Genomic DNA, 16,593 nt, shown 5'->3' on the forward strand with positions numbered 1-16,593 from the left:
CTTTTATCTTTAAGATATACTCAGGAAAAGTATACAAGGGCGCTACAGGAAAGCACAGAGGACATAAAGATAAATGGATAAATAATTAATAAGATAAGGTATGCTGATGACCCTCTAATTCCCACGAGTACCATGGAGGCGCCGAGTTGCCTGATGAGTAAGGTACAAAGAACAAGTGCACAATACGGGCTCAAGCTAAACATCACAAAACACAAATGGATGCTAGTAAGCAAAACCCAACAACGAGCAAGATATAATAATCGATATTAGATTTTACTGATATTAGACAATCAAATAATTGAACAACGTGGATTCGTACAGTTACTTAGGAACGACAGTTAATTCAAGTTGGGATCAAGCAAAGGAGATACGTATAACAGTAGAAAAAGCAACAGCGGCGTTCACTAGCATGAAGCAAATTTTCACCAGTATAAGCCTCACCCTGCGTCTCAAATGTTATGTATTTCCGGTTTTGTTATACGTAATGGAGGCGTGGAAAGTGACGGCAACATTAATGAAGAAAGTAGAGGCCTTCGAAGTGTGAGCTTACCGACTAGTGCTGTTGAAAAAGTAACTATTCGTTACAAAGTACTACGAATACCGAAAGTAACGATTACTATACAGAGAGGTAAATCGTTTCTTTGATTACTTTGATTACTTTGATTACTTCGTTACTTCGTACCAATCCTATCAGAGCGAGTACCTGTTTTGATTTTGAGTATTGTATCTACTCGATTAATATCGGAGTCGGACCGGTATTCCACGAGTGTTCGGTATCAGTACAGTTAACTAAAATTTTATCTATGAAGGGCGAAGGCTATGAAGAGTTTTATAGGATTACAAGGCGCTGAGAATTAGCTGAAACAGAGGGAGGTATATCATTTAATAAAGCATGCACCCAGAAACAGATGTCTATACGATTTGTCGAGGTAGATAATTAATATGTAGAGGTAAAAATATGTAGAAATGATAATATTTCTAGACTATGATCATCAAATTTAATTTTACATGTAGGTATGGCATTGTTTTTATTAGACCAGGGCATTTAACACTAAAAACACAGGAATAAATCTATTTTTAAATATAGTAGGTACATAGAGACTTGCAACTTTTTGCATTGTAATTAGGATTAGGAGGACGTCTGGTAAAAAGTCTACAATAAACAAATAGGTGGGAATGCATTATTACATTTAAAAGTGTATAAAACGTATCGAAAAATGCATAAACATGTTAGAATCAGTATATTAAGGGCCAGATTTTCTTATTTCGGGGTATTTGGGGTCACTGACCACAATTTTGCAATCAGAACCGACCTCCGAAGCACCTGGGTGCCCAGGGTTACTGCTAAGGTACGTCATCTAGAGTTTCGAGGGTTTTTTTTGGCACTTAATTGATGCAAACAGATTAGTCGAGATTACTGATATTGTGGAGCAGCAATGACAGAACAATTACATATCATTTAATTTCTATCCATTAAACAGATCGGTGAAGGTCGTTATATCGGATCTTATACTTACACGAAATACTGAGAAATGCGATTCTCGATATGATTACCGGTAAGTACTCAAATACAAGAGTAATCATAGTAATCAAAGTATCCTACTAATACTAATACAAAATATGTACTGAGAAATGCGATTCTCGATATGACTACCGGTACTTAAATACAAAAGTAACAAAAGTAATCAAAGTAATTGAAGTAACGAATACTTTAAATGATTACTTTATACAAAAGTAACTATTTGTAACGAATACTCGAAAGTAACTATAATCAACAACACCATTACCGACGTATATTACGTATGACCCAGTACATGACCAACTACGATGTACTATGCCGGATAGGGAAGGGGAGAGAGGTAGGAATAACTATAAAGAAAAAAAAGTTGGAATACTCAGGTCACGTTATGAGGCACAGTAAATATAGACAGTTAAGTATCCAAGGGAAAACAGACAGCAGAAGGGGCCCAGGGAAGAGGAGACACTCGTGTTTCCGAAACTTGCGGCAATGGTTTTGATTGCCATCTGCCGAACTATTCAGATCTGCCGTAAACAAAATCAGGATAGCCATGTTACTTGCCAACGTCCAGAACGGACAAGGCACACGACGAATAAGGTAGCTGATCTTATTTTAAGTCAATCATGAATCAATATTAACCAAATTTCTTCTGTTCAATTTCTTTCATGTATTAAACATTTTTAAATGTCACTTTGAAAGAAAATTTCAAAACGACTTGTGATTTTTAATTTTGTCACATTGTGCATATTAATGACCGTATTATTTTCGATATAATTTAAATATTTATTATAGGTACCGAAGTTCCACCACCAGAAGTTAGTAGAGAGGGTACCCCAGAGAGGCCACCAAATGAAGATGCAAGTGCTCCTCCACAATCACCACATGTAGTGCACATTCTACCGGAGGGATTAGTTAACGGAGCAGTAAACGTTGCAAGATCTGTGATAAATAGAATTGTACCACAAGGGGTAAGTTTTTCTCATCATTTCAGGTAGATGCTTTACCTCATGATAGAGGGTATAGCAGGATTAGATGGTAAAATATATTTAGAAACTATTTAATGTAACAAAAATTTGCTTTTGCTGGAGTTTATGTAAAGGGAATGAGAATTGGAAAGTTGGTCGGAAGATAAACTCCAAACGGAAGTATGAATATATAGTCAAGGAAACAAAATGGCTCCACAAAATGTAACAAAAATACTACTTTTACAGTAGTTTTTGTAGAGGGAAATGAAAAGATGAAGAGGTAGTTGTAAAATGAACTACAAATAGAAGTAGGAATAGAAAGATGGAACTGAATGTAGTTATGCTAAAAGGATATGCAAGAGAATGTCCACTTGACACTCACGGATGGATTCGGCCAATTTGCTGCCTGTCGAAAGACAGTAGATCAAAGTAGATAGTAATGATGACTAAGAAATAAAATATTAAACTAAGAATAGATGTACTGAAAATGGATAAAGAAGAATAATTGATAAAGAAGAACAAATAACGTGCGCCAGGAGAGGGTTTTCAATCACTCTCCCAGGTATCCTACACTGCTGTAAAATATATTTATTTGTTTTGTATATCATTTATTATTATTCCCTTATTTTTGCATTTACAGATTTAATATATTTTACAGCAGTGTAGGATACCTCGGAGAGTGATCGAAAACCCTCTCCTGGCACCCATTATTTGTTCTTCTTTATCAATTATACTTCTATTTGTAGTTCATCTTGCAACTATCTCTTCATCTTTTCATTTCCCTCTACAAAAACTACTGTAAAAGTAGTATTTTTGTTACATCGGCTCCCAACGCGGATCTATTTTGTTTCTTTGGCTATATATTTTTCAATTCTCTTTCAACTTTTCAATTCTTATTCCCTGTACATAAACTCCAGCAGAAGCAAATTTTTGTTACATTTGCCCCCTTTAGCCAACTTTTTAGCTCCCTAGGTCACGCCAGGGGTCTCCTATATCAAAAATATGTTTTTTCGAAAAAAATGTTTACATAAGTCGATGTACATATTAAGATTATGATAAACCATATGGACGTATTTCATTCTTGCCCGAATGAGGCACATAGTGCTTAGGTGAGAGGCAACGACCAACTGATTTAAATGATAGGTGACAATTTTAAATCGGTTGGTCGTTGCCTCTCACGTAAGCAATACGTGTCTCATTCGAGCTAGGATAAAATACATCCACATGATTTATCATAATCTTAATACATTGACTTAAGGGAGTAGGCGCAAAATCTTGGTCCAATACTATTTAAATGCATTCATTTTTTCGAATCCTGAGAAAACTAATAGGTATTTTTGTAAAAATTTACATTTAATTAATTTAAAGTAAATATTTAAATGCAGAATGGAAGCTTACATTATTACCGAGGGCCGAAAGTCCCCGAAAACTTCTATAATGTTTATTTTAATAAGTTACAGGGGTGAAAAAAAAGAGAAAATTTAGTGTGATATTTAATATCAAATATTTCATTCAAAAGAAACTTTTTGTTTATTCTAAGGGATTTTCGACCATCGATAATAATGTAATCTTTTATTAGTTTTCTCAGGATCTCAAAAAAATTAATGCATTTAAATAGCATTGGACCAAGATTTTGCGCCTATCCCCTTAATGTCACATTGATAGTAATGTTAAATATGTTAACAATGTAATTGAAAGGTTTTCACACCTACCGCAGCTAATTTCAAATACCTTTACACTGGACGTAAGTAACCACATTTTCTATATATATAATATTTCAACCGTCAAAATGTTACTCTGTGCTTCAAAATTAAGTGGTTTACTTATTTCTAGGTTCACACTGAAGATGGTCAGTTTAGACCGAAAACGATTTGTGTTTTTTGTGATTTTTCATTACCTTTTGGATAGATTTTATAGAGATTTTAATAAATTCGTATATGTACCAATATACGACAGAAGTCTTTACTTAATACTACGTTGTTTTATAGATGGTATACAGCCAACTATAGGGTTTACCTTTTTTAAATTATAGATCTGCTGTAGGATTACGAACACTCGATACGAATCGTATCCGCCATGGTTTACCGTAGCGCCTTACTGTAAAACATGGATACGATTCGCATCCAGTGTTCATAATCCCACTGCAGGTATCATTTTATTGAATCTGAAGTCTCAAACAGTACAGTAACTGTAATTATTGTTTATTTTTCTTTTCTTTTTCAGTCTCCAGGCCGTTGGGTGAACGGACACTGGGTCAGCACTAACCCAGATTCGCCCCGCGAAGCCAATTTACAAGCTTTGGCAGAAATGGGATTTTGGAACAGAGATCTAAACGCCTCCTTATTGGCTAGATACAACGATGACTTGTCAAGGGTTGTTGCAGAGCTTGTGCAATAAACACCATTACTTATTTTATTACTGTATTAATGCACTTACATGTTTATTCCTTACATAATACGGATTTAATAGTAATAGGGCATATAGAGGTACACATTCATCTGACAAAGTAAACGTATGTAAATCACAAGTTTCAGTTTTATTTTTATGTAAAGCTAGAGGGCGCTTGCATTTTAAATAATATAATTATTATACATAGCAGATGATCGAATTCAGCATACAACGCACATACACTAACCATCAAAATTAACGCACTACCTTAAAAATGGGACATTTTTGATGTCTCGTATTTCCTAAACCTGTTGTCCGATTTGAGTGATTTTTTAGTATATTTTAGCTTTATTCTTCAAGAATATCGATGTACTAATATTATTGCTAAAGAGGTAAGTGTCATTGTATACCGGGTGTAACAATGATTGTGTGTTTTTTCCTTAAAGTTTGGAACACGCTGTGGAATATTATAGCATATATAAAGTACTGAAATTAAAATTCAACTGCAGTCTTAGGCTTTCTTAACATTTTGCTTTTTAATTCATTCCCTTATTTTGGATAATAAAAAAGTTAGGTACTTTAACAACTAGCAATGTTATTCATCAATACAGTGTGTTTCTAAATAAGGGCGACAAACTTTAAAGGGTAATTCTGCATGAAAAAATAATTACCGTTTGCTTTATAAACATATGTCCGCAAATGCTTTGTTTCCGAGATACGGGATGTTAAATTTTTTCTTACAAACTGACGATTTATTTATTGCTCTAAAATTGGATGAGATATGCAAATGAAATTTGGTAGGTTTTAAGAGGTAGTTATTGCGCATTTTTTACATACAATTAAGAATTTTATATTCACCATGGGCGTGCATACGGGTATAAACATTTTAGATACATCCCGTATTCACGCCAATGGTGAATATAAAATTCTTAATTGTATGTCAAAAAAAGCGCAATAACTACCTCTTAAAACCTACCAAATTTCATGAGCATATCTCAACCGGTTTTAGAGCAATAAATAAATCATTAGTTTGTAAGAAAAAATTCAACATCCCGTATCTCGGAAACGGAACAATTGTGGACATATGTTTATAAAGCAAACGGTCATTATTTTTTCATGCAGAATTACCCCTTAAAGTTTGTCACACTTATTTAGAAACATCCTGTATTGATGAATAACATGGCCAGTTGTTAAAGTACCTAACTTTTTTATTATCCAACATAAGTGAAAGAATAAAAAAGCAAAATGTTAAAAAAGCCTAAGGCTACTGTTGAGTTTTAATTTTAATATTTTATATACGCTAAAATATTCCACAGGGTGTTCCAATGGTACACACGGTATACAATGACACTTACCTTTTTAGCAATAATATTATTACATCTATATTCTTGAAGAATAAAGCTATATAATACACTAAAAAAATCACTAAAATCGGACAACAGGTTTAGGAAACACGCGACACCAAAAATGTCCCATTTTTAAGATGGTGAGTTAATTTTGATGCTTAGTGTATATTAAAAAAACCATTGTGTATTCCCAATACTAACGAATTATTTATTAAAATAACATCCGATCTACATTTATGGACTATCTCATATACATTTATAGAATCGGATGATATTATGAGGGAATTTTTATTAACAAAATATATAAACATAATATGCTCCTAGACTATATTATAGTCTAGGACCCAGGGGGGAGGCTTTATTGTGCACTTGTATGTCCCATCGGTACCTTGACGACTTTTTGTATGTTTTTTGGTGCGTAGATTCGCTGAAAACCCGTCAGATAATTTCCTATTAACAATTTAATTGTTTAAATTGTATCTCCTAAACTATTAAGAGATATTCAATTTTACCAACATGAAAATTGTTCCTTTTGAAACAATTAACAAAATGGCGTTTGGTAAACTTTGATCCGATTGTTAGAACCGGAGTTATAACAAATTTCGTGAAAAACAATTGCAAAAGAGGCATTCGATGGGGGTTTTCCAAGTATAAACTCAACTGTTATACGTGCGATTAACTTTTGAAACCCTCATTTTAATGGTAATTGAATACGCTAAATGGTAATACGCTTTAAAGAAAACTGCAAAATTATTTTATCTTTATAAATAAGAACGTTATAACAATGAATCATCAAAAATTTCACTAAAAAGTTGCGAACTAATTTGTTTATAATGGAAGTTATAGAACAACTCAAACCGACCATTTTATGCTTTAGTAAATGTTTTAATTTTTGACCAAGATATGGAACTCTTAATAACGCGTTTTAAGGCGCACGATCAGCTCGCAGCGAATGCGGGCGCACGTGTAAAACAACGTTCGGCAAAAATATCATAGAAACATTTACCAAAGCTTAAAATGTTCGTTTTTAGTTGTTCTATGACTTCCATTGTATATATATGACTTCCATATGTCCTAAACCTGTTGTCCGATTTAAGTGATTTTTTACCACGTTATAGCCTTATTCATTGACAACATCGCTGTAATAATATTGTTGCTAGACAGTCAAACTGTCATTGTATATCGGGTGTACGAATCAAACTGTGTTTTTTTCTCAAAGTTCGCATCACCCTGTGGATTATTCTAGCATTTATAAAATACTGAAATTAAAACCTAACTATAGCCTCAGGTTTTCTTAACATTTTGTTTTTCGATTCATTCGCTTATGTTGGGTAATAAAAAAGTTAGGTACTTTAACAACTGGCCATGTTCGTCAGCAGTACAGGGTGTTTCTAAATAAGTGCGACAAATTTTAAGGGGTAATTTTACATGAGAAAATAATGACAATTTGCTTTATAATCATATGTCCGCAAACGCTTCGTTTCCGAGATAAGGGATGTTCAATTTTTTTTTACAAACTGACGATTTATTTATTGCTTTAAAACCAATTGAGATATGCAAATCAAATTTGGTGTGTTTTAAGACGTAGTTCTTGCACAAAAATTTTTTATTCACCAATGGTGAATATACAATTTCTAATTGTATGTTAAAAAATGTGCAATAACTACGTCTTAAAACCCACCAAATTTGATTTGCATATCTCAACTGGTTTTAAAGCAATAAATAAATCGTCAGTTTGCAAAAAAAATTGAACATCCCGTATCTCGGAAACGAACCGTTTGCATACATATGATTATCAAGCAAATTGTCATTATTTTCTCATGTAAAATTACCCCTTAAAGTTTGTCGCACTTATTTAGAAAACACCCTGTACTGATGACGAACATGGCCAGTTGTGAAAGTACCTAACTTTTTTTATTATCCAACATAAGCGAATCAATCGAAAGACAAAATGTTAAGAAAAGCTGAGGCTATAGTTGGGTTTAGTTTCAGTATTTTATAAATGACAGAATAATCCACAGGGTGATGCGAACTTTGAGAAAAAAGCACAGTTTGATTCGTACACCCGGTATACAATGACAGTTTTACTGTCTAGCAACAATATTATTACAGCGATATTGTCAAAGAATAAGGCTATAACGTGGTAAAAAATCGCTTAAATCGGACAACAGGTTTAGGAAATTCGAAACATCAAAAATTACCACATTTTTAGTGGATCGATTTTTTTGCACCGCAGTGTATTATATGAAGTTGCGTTTTTTCGTTGAATTGTTCAGTTATACGATTTTTGAAATTTTACGTGTATGTCGTATATAACAGTCAATTCCGTAACTATAAATTTATTTTATGCTTAATTCATTATTGTAATTTTCTACGGACATGGGAATATGTATAAAAATATCATCCTGATTTTTGTATTTATATACGTTTACTTCAGTAAATATAAATTCTGATGATTTTATAAATGTCCATTTTATAATAAACGGACAAGTTCTACTGTAACAATAGAATGATCACTTATTTTTTAACACAACTGTGAAAAATTTTAGTAATTAGTGTATAATTGCATTTCATTGAGAATATTTTTTTGGCAAATTACAACGAAAGGGTTACAGAACATGTTGATACTTTTTATTATCATCGGTATGCATTTCGTCTTCTTTTTTCATACAGTACAGTACGTCTGTATTTTATGTCAATTCTTCGACCTTTTCAACATAAAAGAAAAAGTAGGCAGAAATCAAGTATCACCTGAATAATTTCTTTTGTCCCAGTAGAGCTATATAGAACTATTAGATCTGTTATTTTAGTTAATACTGTAGAATTAAAAAAAAGTAAATCGTTACAATTTGTCGTTGTTCGACCTAATATCGGAGTGATGGTGGAAGTGTGATAAGAAAGAGCCAAACATGGAGTCTATTCGAGCACTTGAATGCTGATGTTGAAAATTATTAACAAAATTTTAAGATTATTTGTATTGTCGGGAATTTTGCTGTTCTGGAAAATGTAACGGGAAAACAAATGAGCAAATTTTGTGTTTGCTATTCTACACTTGCGATCATAAAAAGCGGGTCACTCGATGAATTATTCAAGTCAGATGTCTCGAATTTTCTAAACCTGTTGTCCTATTTGAGTGATTTTTTTAGTATTTTATAGCCTTATTCTTAAGCAATATCGCTATAATAATATTGTTGCTATACAGGTAAATTGTCATTGTATACCGGGTGTAACAATCATACTGTGTTTATTCCTCAAAGTTCGGAACACCCTGTGGAATGTTTTAACATAGATAAAATATTGAAATTAAAACTCAATTGTAGCCTCAGGCTTTCTTAACATTTGTTTTTGATTTATTTGTTTATGTTAGATAATAAAAAAGTTAGGCACGTTAATAACTAGCCATGTTCTTCATCAATACAGGGTGTTTCTAAATAAGTGTGACAAACTTGAAGGAGTAATTCTGCATGAAAAAATAATAACAGTTTGCTTTATAAACACATGTCCGCAAATGCTTCGTTTCCCAGATACGGGATGTTGAAGTTTTTCTTACAAACTGACGATTTATTTATTGCTCTAAAACCCGTAGAGATATGCAAATGAAATTTGGTAGGTTTTAAGGGACAGTTATTGTGCATTTTTTGATATACAATTAATAATTCTATATTCACCATTGGCGTGCATACGGGCATAAACATTTTAGATACATCCCGTATGCAGGACAATGGTGAATATAAAATTATTAATTGTATGTCAAAAAATGTGGCATAAATACCTCTTAACACGTACCAAATTTCATTTGCATATCTCAACCGGTTTTAGAGCAATAAATAAATCGTCACGTTTGTAAGAAAAAATTCAACATCCCGTATCTCGAAACCGAAGAATTTGCGGCTATACGTTTATAAAGCAAATTGTCATTATTTTTTCATGCAGAATTACCCCTTAAAGTTTGTCGCACTTATATAGAAACACCCTGTATTGATGAAGAACATGGTTAGTTGTTAACGTGCCTAACTTTATTATCCAACATAAACAAATAAATCAAAAAAGAAAATGTTAAGAAAGCCTACTGCTACGATTGAGTTTTAATTTCAATATTTTATCTATGCTAAAGCATTCCACAGGGTGTTCCGAACTTTGAGGAATAAACACAGTATGATTGTTACACCCGGTATACAATGACAATTTACCTGTCTAGCAACAATATTATTATAGCGATATTGATAAAGAATAAGGCTGTAACATACTAAAAAAATCACTCAAATCGGACAACAGGTGTAGAAAATTAGAGACATCTAACTTGAATAATTCATCGAGTGACCCGCTTCTTATGATCGCAAGTGTATTTTATTTTCTCTTTAAAATCAGTTACCAAATTAGTTTTTCAGATTTTTAGTTTTTTTTATTCGCTTTATGTAATTAGTATCATTTTTTCTTGTTCTTAGATCATTAGGTAATGATTATGGTAGATTTTTTTGTTCATTTTCTAAGCAAAGGTTACTGTAATACAGTAGATTAGTTCAATAGGTTTCTTTAACTCGTTGCTTGTATTTGATGTTAATACCAAATGGAAAAGAAATGAAGAAATAAAGATACGACTGACTAGCAGCTCTCGAGCCCCATTTTGCAGTGAAAATAAATTCTCTTGAATCTCTATTTAGAACAGTATTAACCAAATCCAGGTAATTTGATAATGCAGTAAGTTCTCTATATCTCTCTCAATGCCAACCAAAATAAAAAAAAATTAAAATATATTATAAATTAGCCCTTTGCTTCCAATTACAACACACATATTTAGTTAAGGGGCTATCCCAGTGTAAAAGTACGAAATTCATATACTTTTTTGGTAATTTCTAATTCCTGTACCAATTATTTTGAAAATTTGCATGAGCATTTACTATAAAAGGAAGTACATGTAAAAGAATTTTCATAAAAAAGTATTGAAAATTAAACGATTTATGCGCCATCTACTGGCACCGTGAAAATAAAAACATAGCTCCACTGCTGCAGTGATTGGGACTAATAGAGATCCTGAAACATACAATTTCAAAGTTATTATTGAAATATAAGTTCTTTTCTATACCATCAACTAGGGGATTTTTATGATCGGTTAAAAATGTCAATTTGGCGGTTTTTGAAACTGAAAATGTTTTAACTAACTTAAAAATTTTTTTCAACACTTTTTTCCAAATTTTAATATTTTTCAAATATCCTAGTTGATGGTATATTAAATAACTTATATTTCAATAATCACTTTGAAATTTTATGTTTCACGATTTCTATTAGTCCCAATCACTACAGCAGTGGGGCCATGTTTTTATTTTCACGGTTCCAGTAGATGGCGCATAAATAGTTAAATTTTTAATATTTTTTTATGAAAATTGTTTTACATGTACTACTTTTTATAATAAATGCTCGTGCAAATTTTCAAAACAATTATTATAGTACTTTTTATTTCAGAAATTCCCAAAAAAAGTATATGAATTTCGTACTTTTACACTAGGATAGCCCCTTAAATGCATTTAACCCATTATTGAGTTTACCCTCTCAGTATCTTGGCCACAGCCGATTAAATTAATAGGCTATTGATTATATTCAAAATAAGATAGCTAAAAGGAACTACAACGTTAACGGGGTTTTATTATTTCATATGGTCAATGGACATCTATATATGAAAAAACCGCGGAGTGCTACCATTTAAAGGGGTGCATTTTTGAGAAATGGGTGAATTAGTCCCTGGGCACAGGTTACATTAGGGTGAGTTCTATGCACTTTTGGTACAAACATATCTACATAAAAGTTCCTGGTTAAATTTTCTATCTAAATATCACTTTTTAAAGTCAATGATACTTTTTTTTTTACAAAAATATATTCAAAAGAAAAAGCACAAAGAAACCCAAAAGAAAGAAATTTTGTTTTTTGCCCCATAACTTTTGTCCACAAGGATATAGGTATAGACATTGCTTTACAGAAAAAATACCTACATATTTCTTCTTTAAAATGTTGTTTAGTAGAGGTAATTAGGATTTATAGTTTTCGAAATATTATTTTTCAAAGTTCGCCACTCACAGCAATTTTGGGAAATTTTCCTTGTTATTTCGCAAATATTGTTCTGTAACTTTTTTTCTACGTCACTTTAGGTATATCCAATGGTACACGTAATAGGAATAGAAATCAATTACCTTTAAAATGGTCTACTGTATAACGTTGTATGACTTTTTTTTAAGGAGATTATGGTTTTTCAAGGTTTTATACTTTTAACGATTTTTTATAATATAATATAAAAATCAAATAATATTATTATATAATATATTATATATTATATAATATTATATTATATATTATATAATACCTAATATAAAAAAATATTATTTTTTATATTTTTACGATTATTTTTGAAATTTCTCATTATAACTTTTTTTTCTTATACATGAATATACTATGTATATATTGCTCAATAAAGAGGGCTTACTTTCTGTTCTTTAAAATGGTGTATCATCTATATTTAAATATGTAATGGAAACCGAGTAATTCTTTGATATTTTTTTACTTGTATTATTTAAAATTATTTCTTTTACAAAAATTACATAAACAGTAGTCTTAGAAAACATCACTTTAGTTAAAATTATTTAAACGTTGACATTTAAAAAATTTTCAAAATCAAAGTCCATCTCTTCGTTAGCATTAGCTTCAATATCTTCCTTTGACACCTCAGATATCTTAGAGTTCCCACAATAATTAGTACCCATGCACATGCACCCTTTGCAGAATATTGAACAACTAATTCCGATTTTCCCACAACCGCGGTTTTTGTACTTCCGTTGGTACATTTACATGCTATTTTTTCAAGCAAAGCTTGTGGTGCAGGAGCTTTGCAGTAAATATTGGAATTAATGCATATTTTGAAGTTTGCCCGGCCGAGTCAAGTAGATTCAAAGCATTACCTATAAAAAATAAGATTCAGTCATAACACACAATCACATAATGAGGAATTTAAAAAATAATCCTAAAATCAAAAATCGTTGCAAGTACTTATTACATTTTGAAAAAGCATATCTTATTCAAAAATAATCCTAGAATTTTTTATAATACACCATTTTTAAGTAAACAGAATAAGCTTTCTTTTTATTATATAGTCTCTACCTAAATGTAGAAAAAAAAGTTATAATGGGAAATTTAAAAAATAATCGTAAAAAATATAAAAGCTCGTTAAAAGTATAAAGTCTTGAAAAAGATAACCTCTTTAAAAGAAGTCGTACAACATTATACAGTAGAACATTTTAAAGGTAATTGATTTCTATTCCTCTTACATGTACCATTGCATATGCCTAAAGTTACGTAGAAAAAAGTTACAGAACAATATTTGCGAAATAACAAGGAACATTGCCCAAAATTGCTGTGAGTAGCGAACTTTGAAAAATCATATTTCGAAAACTGTAAATCCTAATGATCTCTACCAAACACCATTTTAAAGACAAAATGTGTAAGTTTTTTTTCTGTGAAGCAATGTCTATACCTATATCCCCGTGGACAAAAGTTATGGGACAAAAAACAAAATTTCTTTCTTTTGGGTTTCTTTGTGCTTTTTCTTTTGAATATATTTTTGTAAAAAAAAGTATCTTTGACTTTAAAAAGTTATATTTAGATAGGAAATTTAACCAGGAACAATTATTATGTAGACGTGTTTGTACCAAAAGTGCATAGAACTCATCCTAATGTAACCTGTGCCCAGGGACTAATTCACCCATTTCTCAAAAACGCACCCCTTTAAATGGTGGCACTCCGCGGTTTTTTCATATATAGAGATTCATTGAGCATATGAAATAATAAAATCCCGTTAACGTTGTAGTTCCTTTCTAAAGTACATAATCATTAGCCTATAACCAGTATTTCATCTGGTTTTGTCTCAACTGTTGAGCCTCATGTCAGTCCCACAATATTATTGCTGGTCTTCTTAGCCTTTCATTTTGATTAATTATTTATGTTTGGTTCCGTTTTTTCAGTTTCCAAAGAGTTTAAGAAACTGTGAGCTTGTATTTAGTTTTAGAATTTTTTTCTACTTGTATCTCCTTTTCTCTTAATTAGTAAAATTTCCTTGCATTTTAAGTTCTGATTTAATTAATTTTATATTTTTATTAGTCTGCGTGTTATCCTTACAGATTTCAATATATGTAGTGTGTTTAGTTCAAACCAAACGCCTATTTACTTGTCTCCACTTCTCTTTCCGTTATTTGGAAAGTTTTGGCTTTAGTTGAAAAGTATAGTTTTGGTAATTGTTCAGCATTCGAATATTATGAATAGACAGTAAGTGGCTCTGCCTTTGTGTGTTTGTAATTTGTTTAGAGTTTGTAATTTGTTCTGAGTTGAATAACATGTTTATTTCAGTTTGTTTATTTACTAAAAATTGTTTAGATAGACCGGAAAGATTCCAAAAGGATATTTTTCTGATTACATCAACGTTGACTAGAGCAGACTGAAAGTAGCTGCTTCTTACTCTACAGCGTTAAAAAGGTAGATTTTAGTAATGTAATCTGGTTACGGTTTAGTTTTATTCTAATATATAGGTCTCTAAATATTGCACTATAATTTTTGTGATATTGTAGATTATGTGGTAATAAACGTTTCTGGAAAACAGGATGCTTGTTTTTATTTTTCAGGGTATCAGATTTTGATATACAAAATCTTATACCTAGTACAAATATTAGCTAAAGCCTGGGAGCACGATATGGTGGTACGGGGGTTGTTACCCCCGATGATGGGGTTGATTTGTTAAAACACTATTTACCAGAATATATTTATTTAGAACACTAAATAAGACAGTAACTAGTTGGTGGACAACGTCTCTGATCTAACCACGTCGATGTCTGTTACTTTCTCCGTATCTATAAATAAATCGTAATTGTTTTGTTATGATTGACTACACCCGAATGTGACCGTGAATTCCTAATAGTAACATAATTGCTGACTTCGGTATTTTCAAAACGAGTGGCCTACCTAATGTCACCCATTTACGTAATGTAAACAATACATGTAAATAATATTTGCTTAAGACTTTTTAAAAATTAAATCGATATTGATTACTCTTATTTTTTGGATGCTAATATAAATCCTGTACAACGACATTGATATTTACCAAATCTTTGTACATTTTCGACAAGCCTATGATAACATATATATAGATAAAATACATACAGTGCTTTTCAGATAAAACTGTCCACCTTAAATAACTTTTGAACCACTGATTTCTAGGAAAAGCGCAAAAACACGCCAAATAATATTTGAAGGGGTACACATTATGCCATATTTAAGCTTTCTGGAAAAGGCACCTCTCACCCCCCGTACCCTCCCTTTTTTTAAATTACTTCCATCTCTTTATTTGATGTTTGGATTCTCCTCTTTGTACTGATTTCAAAAATGTATAACACATGATGTTTATAGTGATTAGTTTATGAGAAAAATAAATAGAAAAGCAAGAAAACTGGATTGAAAAAATTATTTTTTTAACATTTTACTACCAAAAATGTTTACAATAAAATTGTTCAAAATGTATGCCATTCACCTCCTTACAATGATTCATGGCTAATAAATGGCAAACATTTTGAACAATAAATTATTATTGTATAAATTTTTGGTAGTGAAATATTCATGCTAAATGTTTGTAATAAAAAAAATAGGGATGCGCAAAAATGTCAAAACATCGATATTTACATCGAATGATGTATCAAACGACTAACATCGATATTAGTGAATTATCGGATCGAAAACATCGACGTTTTAATATCAAAACATCGCCCATTACCACATCAGCCATCTACAGGATCTTTTAATAAAGTACAAATACAGATGACATGTGACATGTCGAATCTTCTATTTTGAACAGGGACCCGGACTGAAATGAAAAAAAGGTTCCGGTCCGGTTCCGGTTCTAGTAAAATTCAAAATTTTAGGTCCGATCCGGTTCCGGTTTTGTTAAAATATTTCGATTCGGTTCTGACCAATTTTTTCGGTCCAAACGGTTTTTTCGGTTCCTTTAAATTTTTCAATTTCACAGTCTGATAAAAAAGTAAATATATTGTGTAATTTCTTTAAATAAATTTTTTTTATATAATATAGTAGGGGAGGAAAGTATACTAAATTTGCAGTTACTCGAGCGATATGGGGACCTATTGGGTTGTGAAGATTAGCTCCTAAAACCAAAAAAAATCAAGTAAAGTTTTCTATTTAAGTGGGGACTTTACATTTTTTAATTTAGTTTTCCATTTCCAACAATCGTTTTTCCGATTATAGCGCCATCTATCCATAATTCGAAAAAATATGTCGAATAAAAGTTACTTATTGTTATGTAAGAAATCCAAATCTGCAATAAAAAATAGGG

General features: G+C 31.5%; 1 protein-coding gene across 1 annotated transcript in view; it reads left to right on the plus strand.

The window, feature by feature from the left end:
• The window catches only part of LOC114344694 (next to BRCA1 gene 1 protein-like), a 118,874-nt gene extending 104,021 nt beyond the window's left edge, over positions 1 to 14,853 (plus strand). The window contains exons 11-12 of the mRNA XM_050658466.1: positions 2,312 to 2,487; positions 4,708 to 14,853. Of these exons, the coding sequence (XP_050514423.1) occupies positions 2,312 to 2,487; positions 4,708 to 4,881 (350 nt within the window). The 3' untranslated portion in view covers positions 4,882 to 14,853. The remainder of the gene's footprint in view (positions 1 to 2,311; positions 2,488 to 4,707) is intronic.
• Positions 14,854 to 16,593: the final 1,740 nt, after the last annotated feature.

The sequence above is a fragment of the Diabrotica virgifera genome, chromosome 8, assembly GCF_917563875.1.
Source record: "Diabrotica virgifera virgifera chromosome 8, PGI_DIABVI_V3a".
In the NCBI taxonomy this organism is placed as follows: domain Eukaryota; kingdom Metazoa; phylum Arthropoda; class Insecta; order Coleoptera; family Chrysomelidae; genus Diabrotica; species Diabrotica virgifera.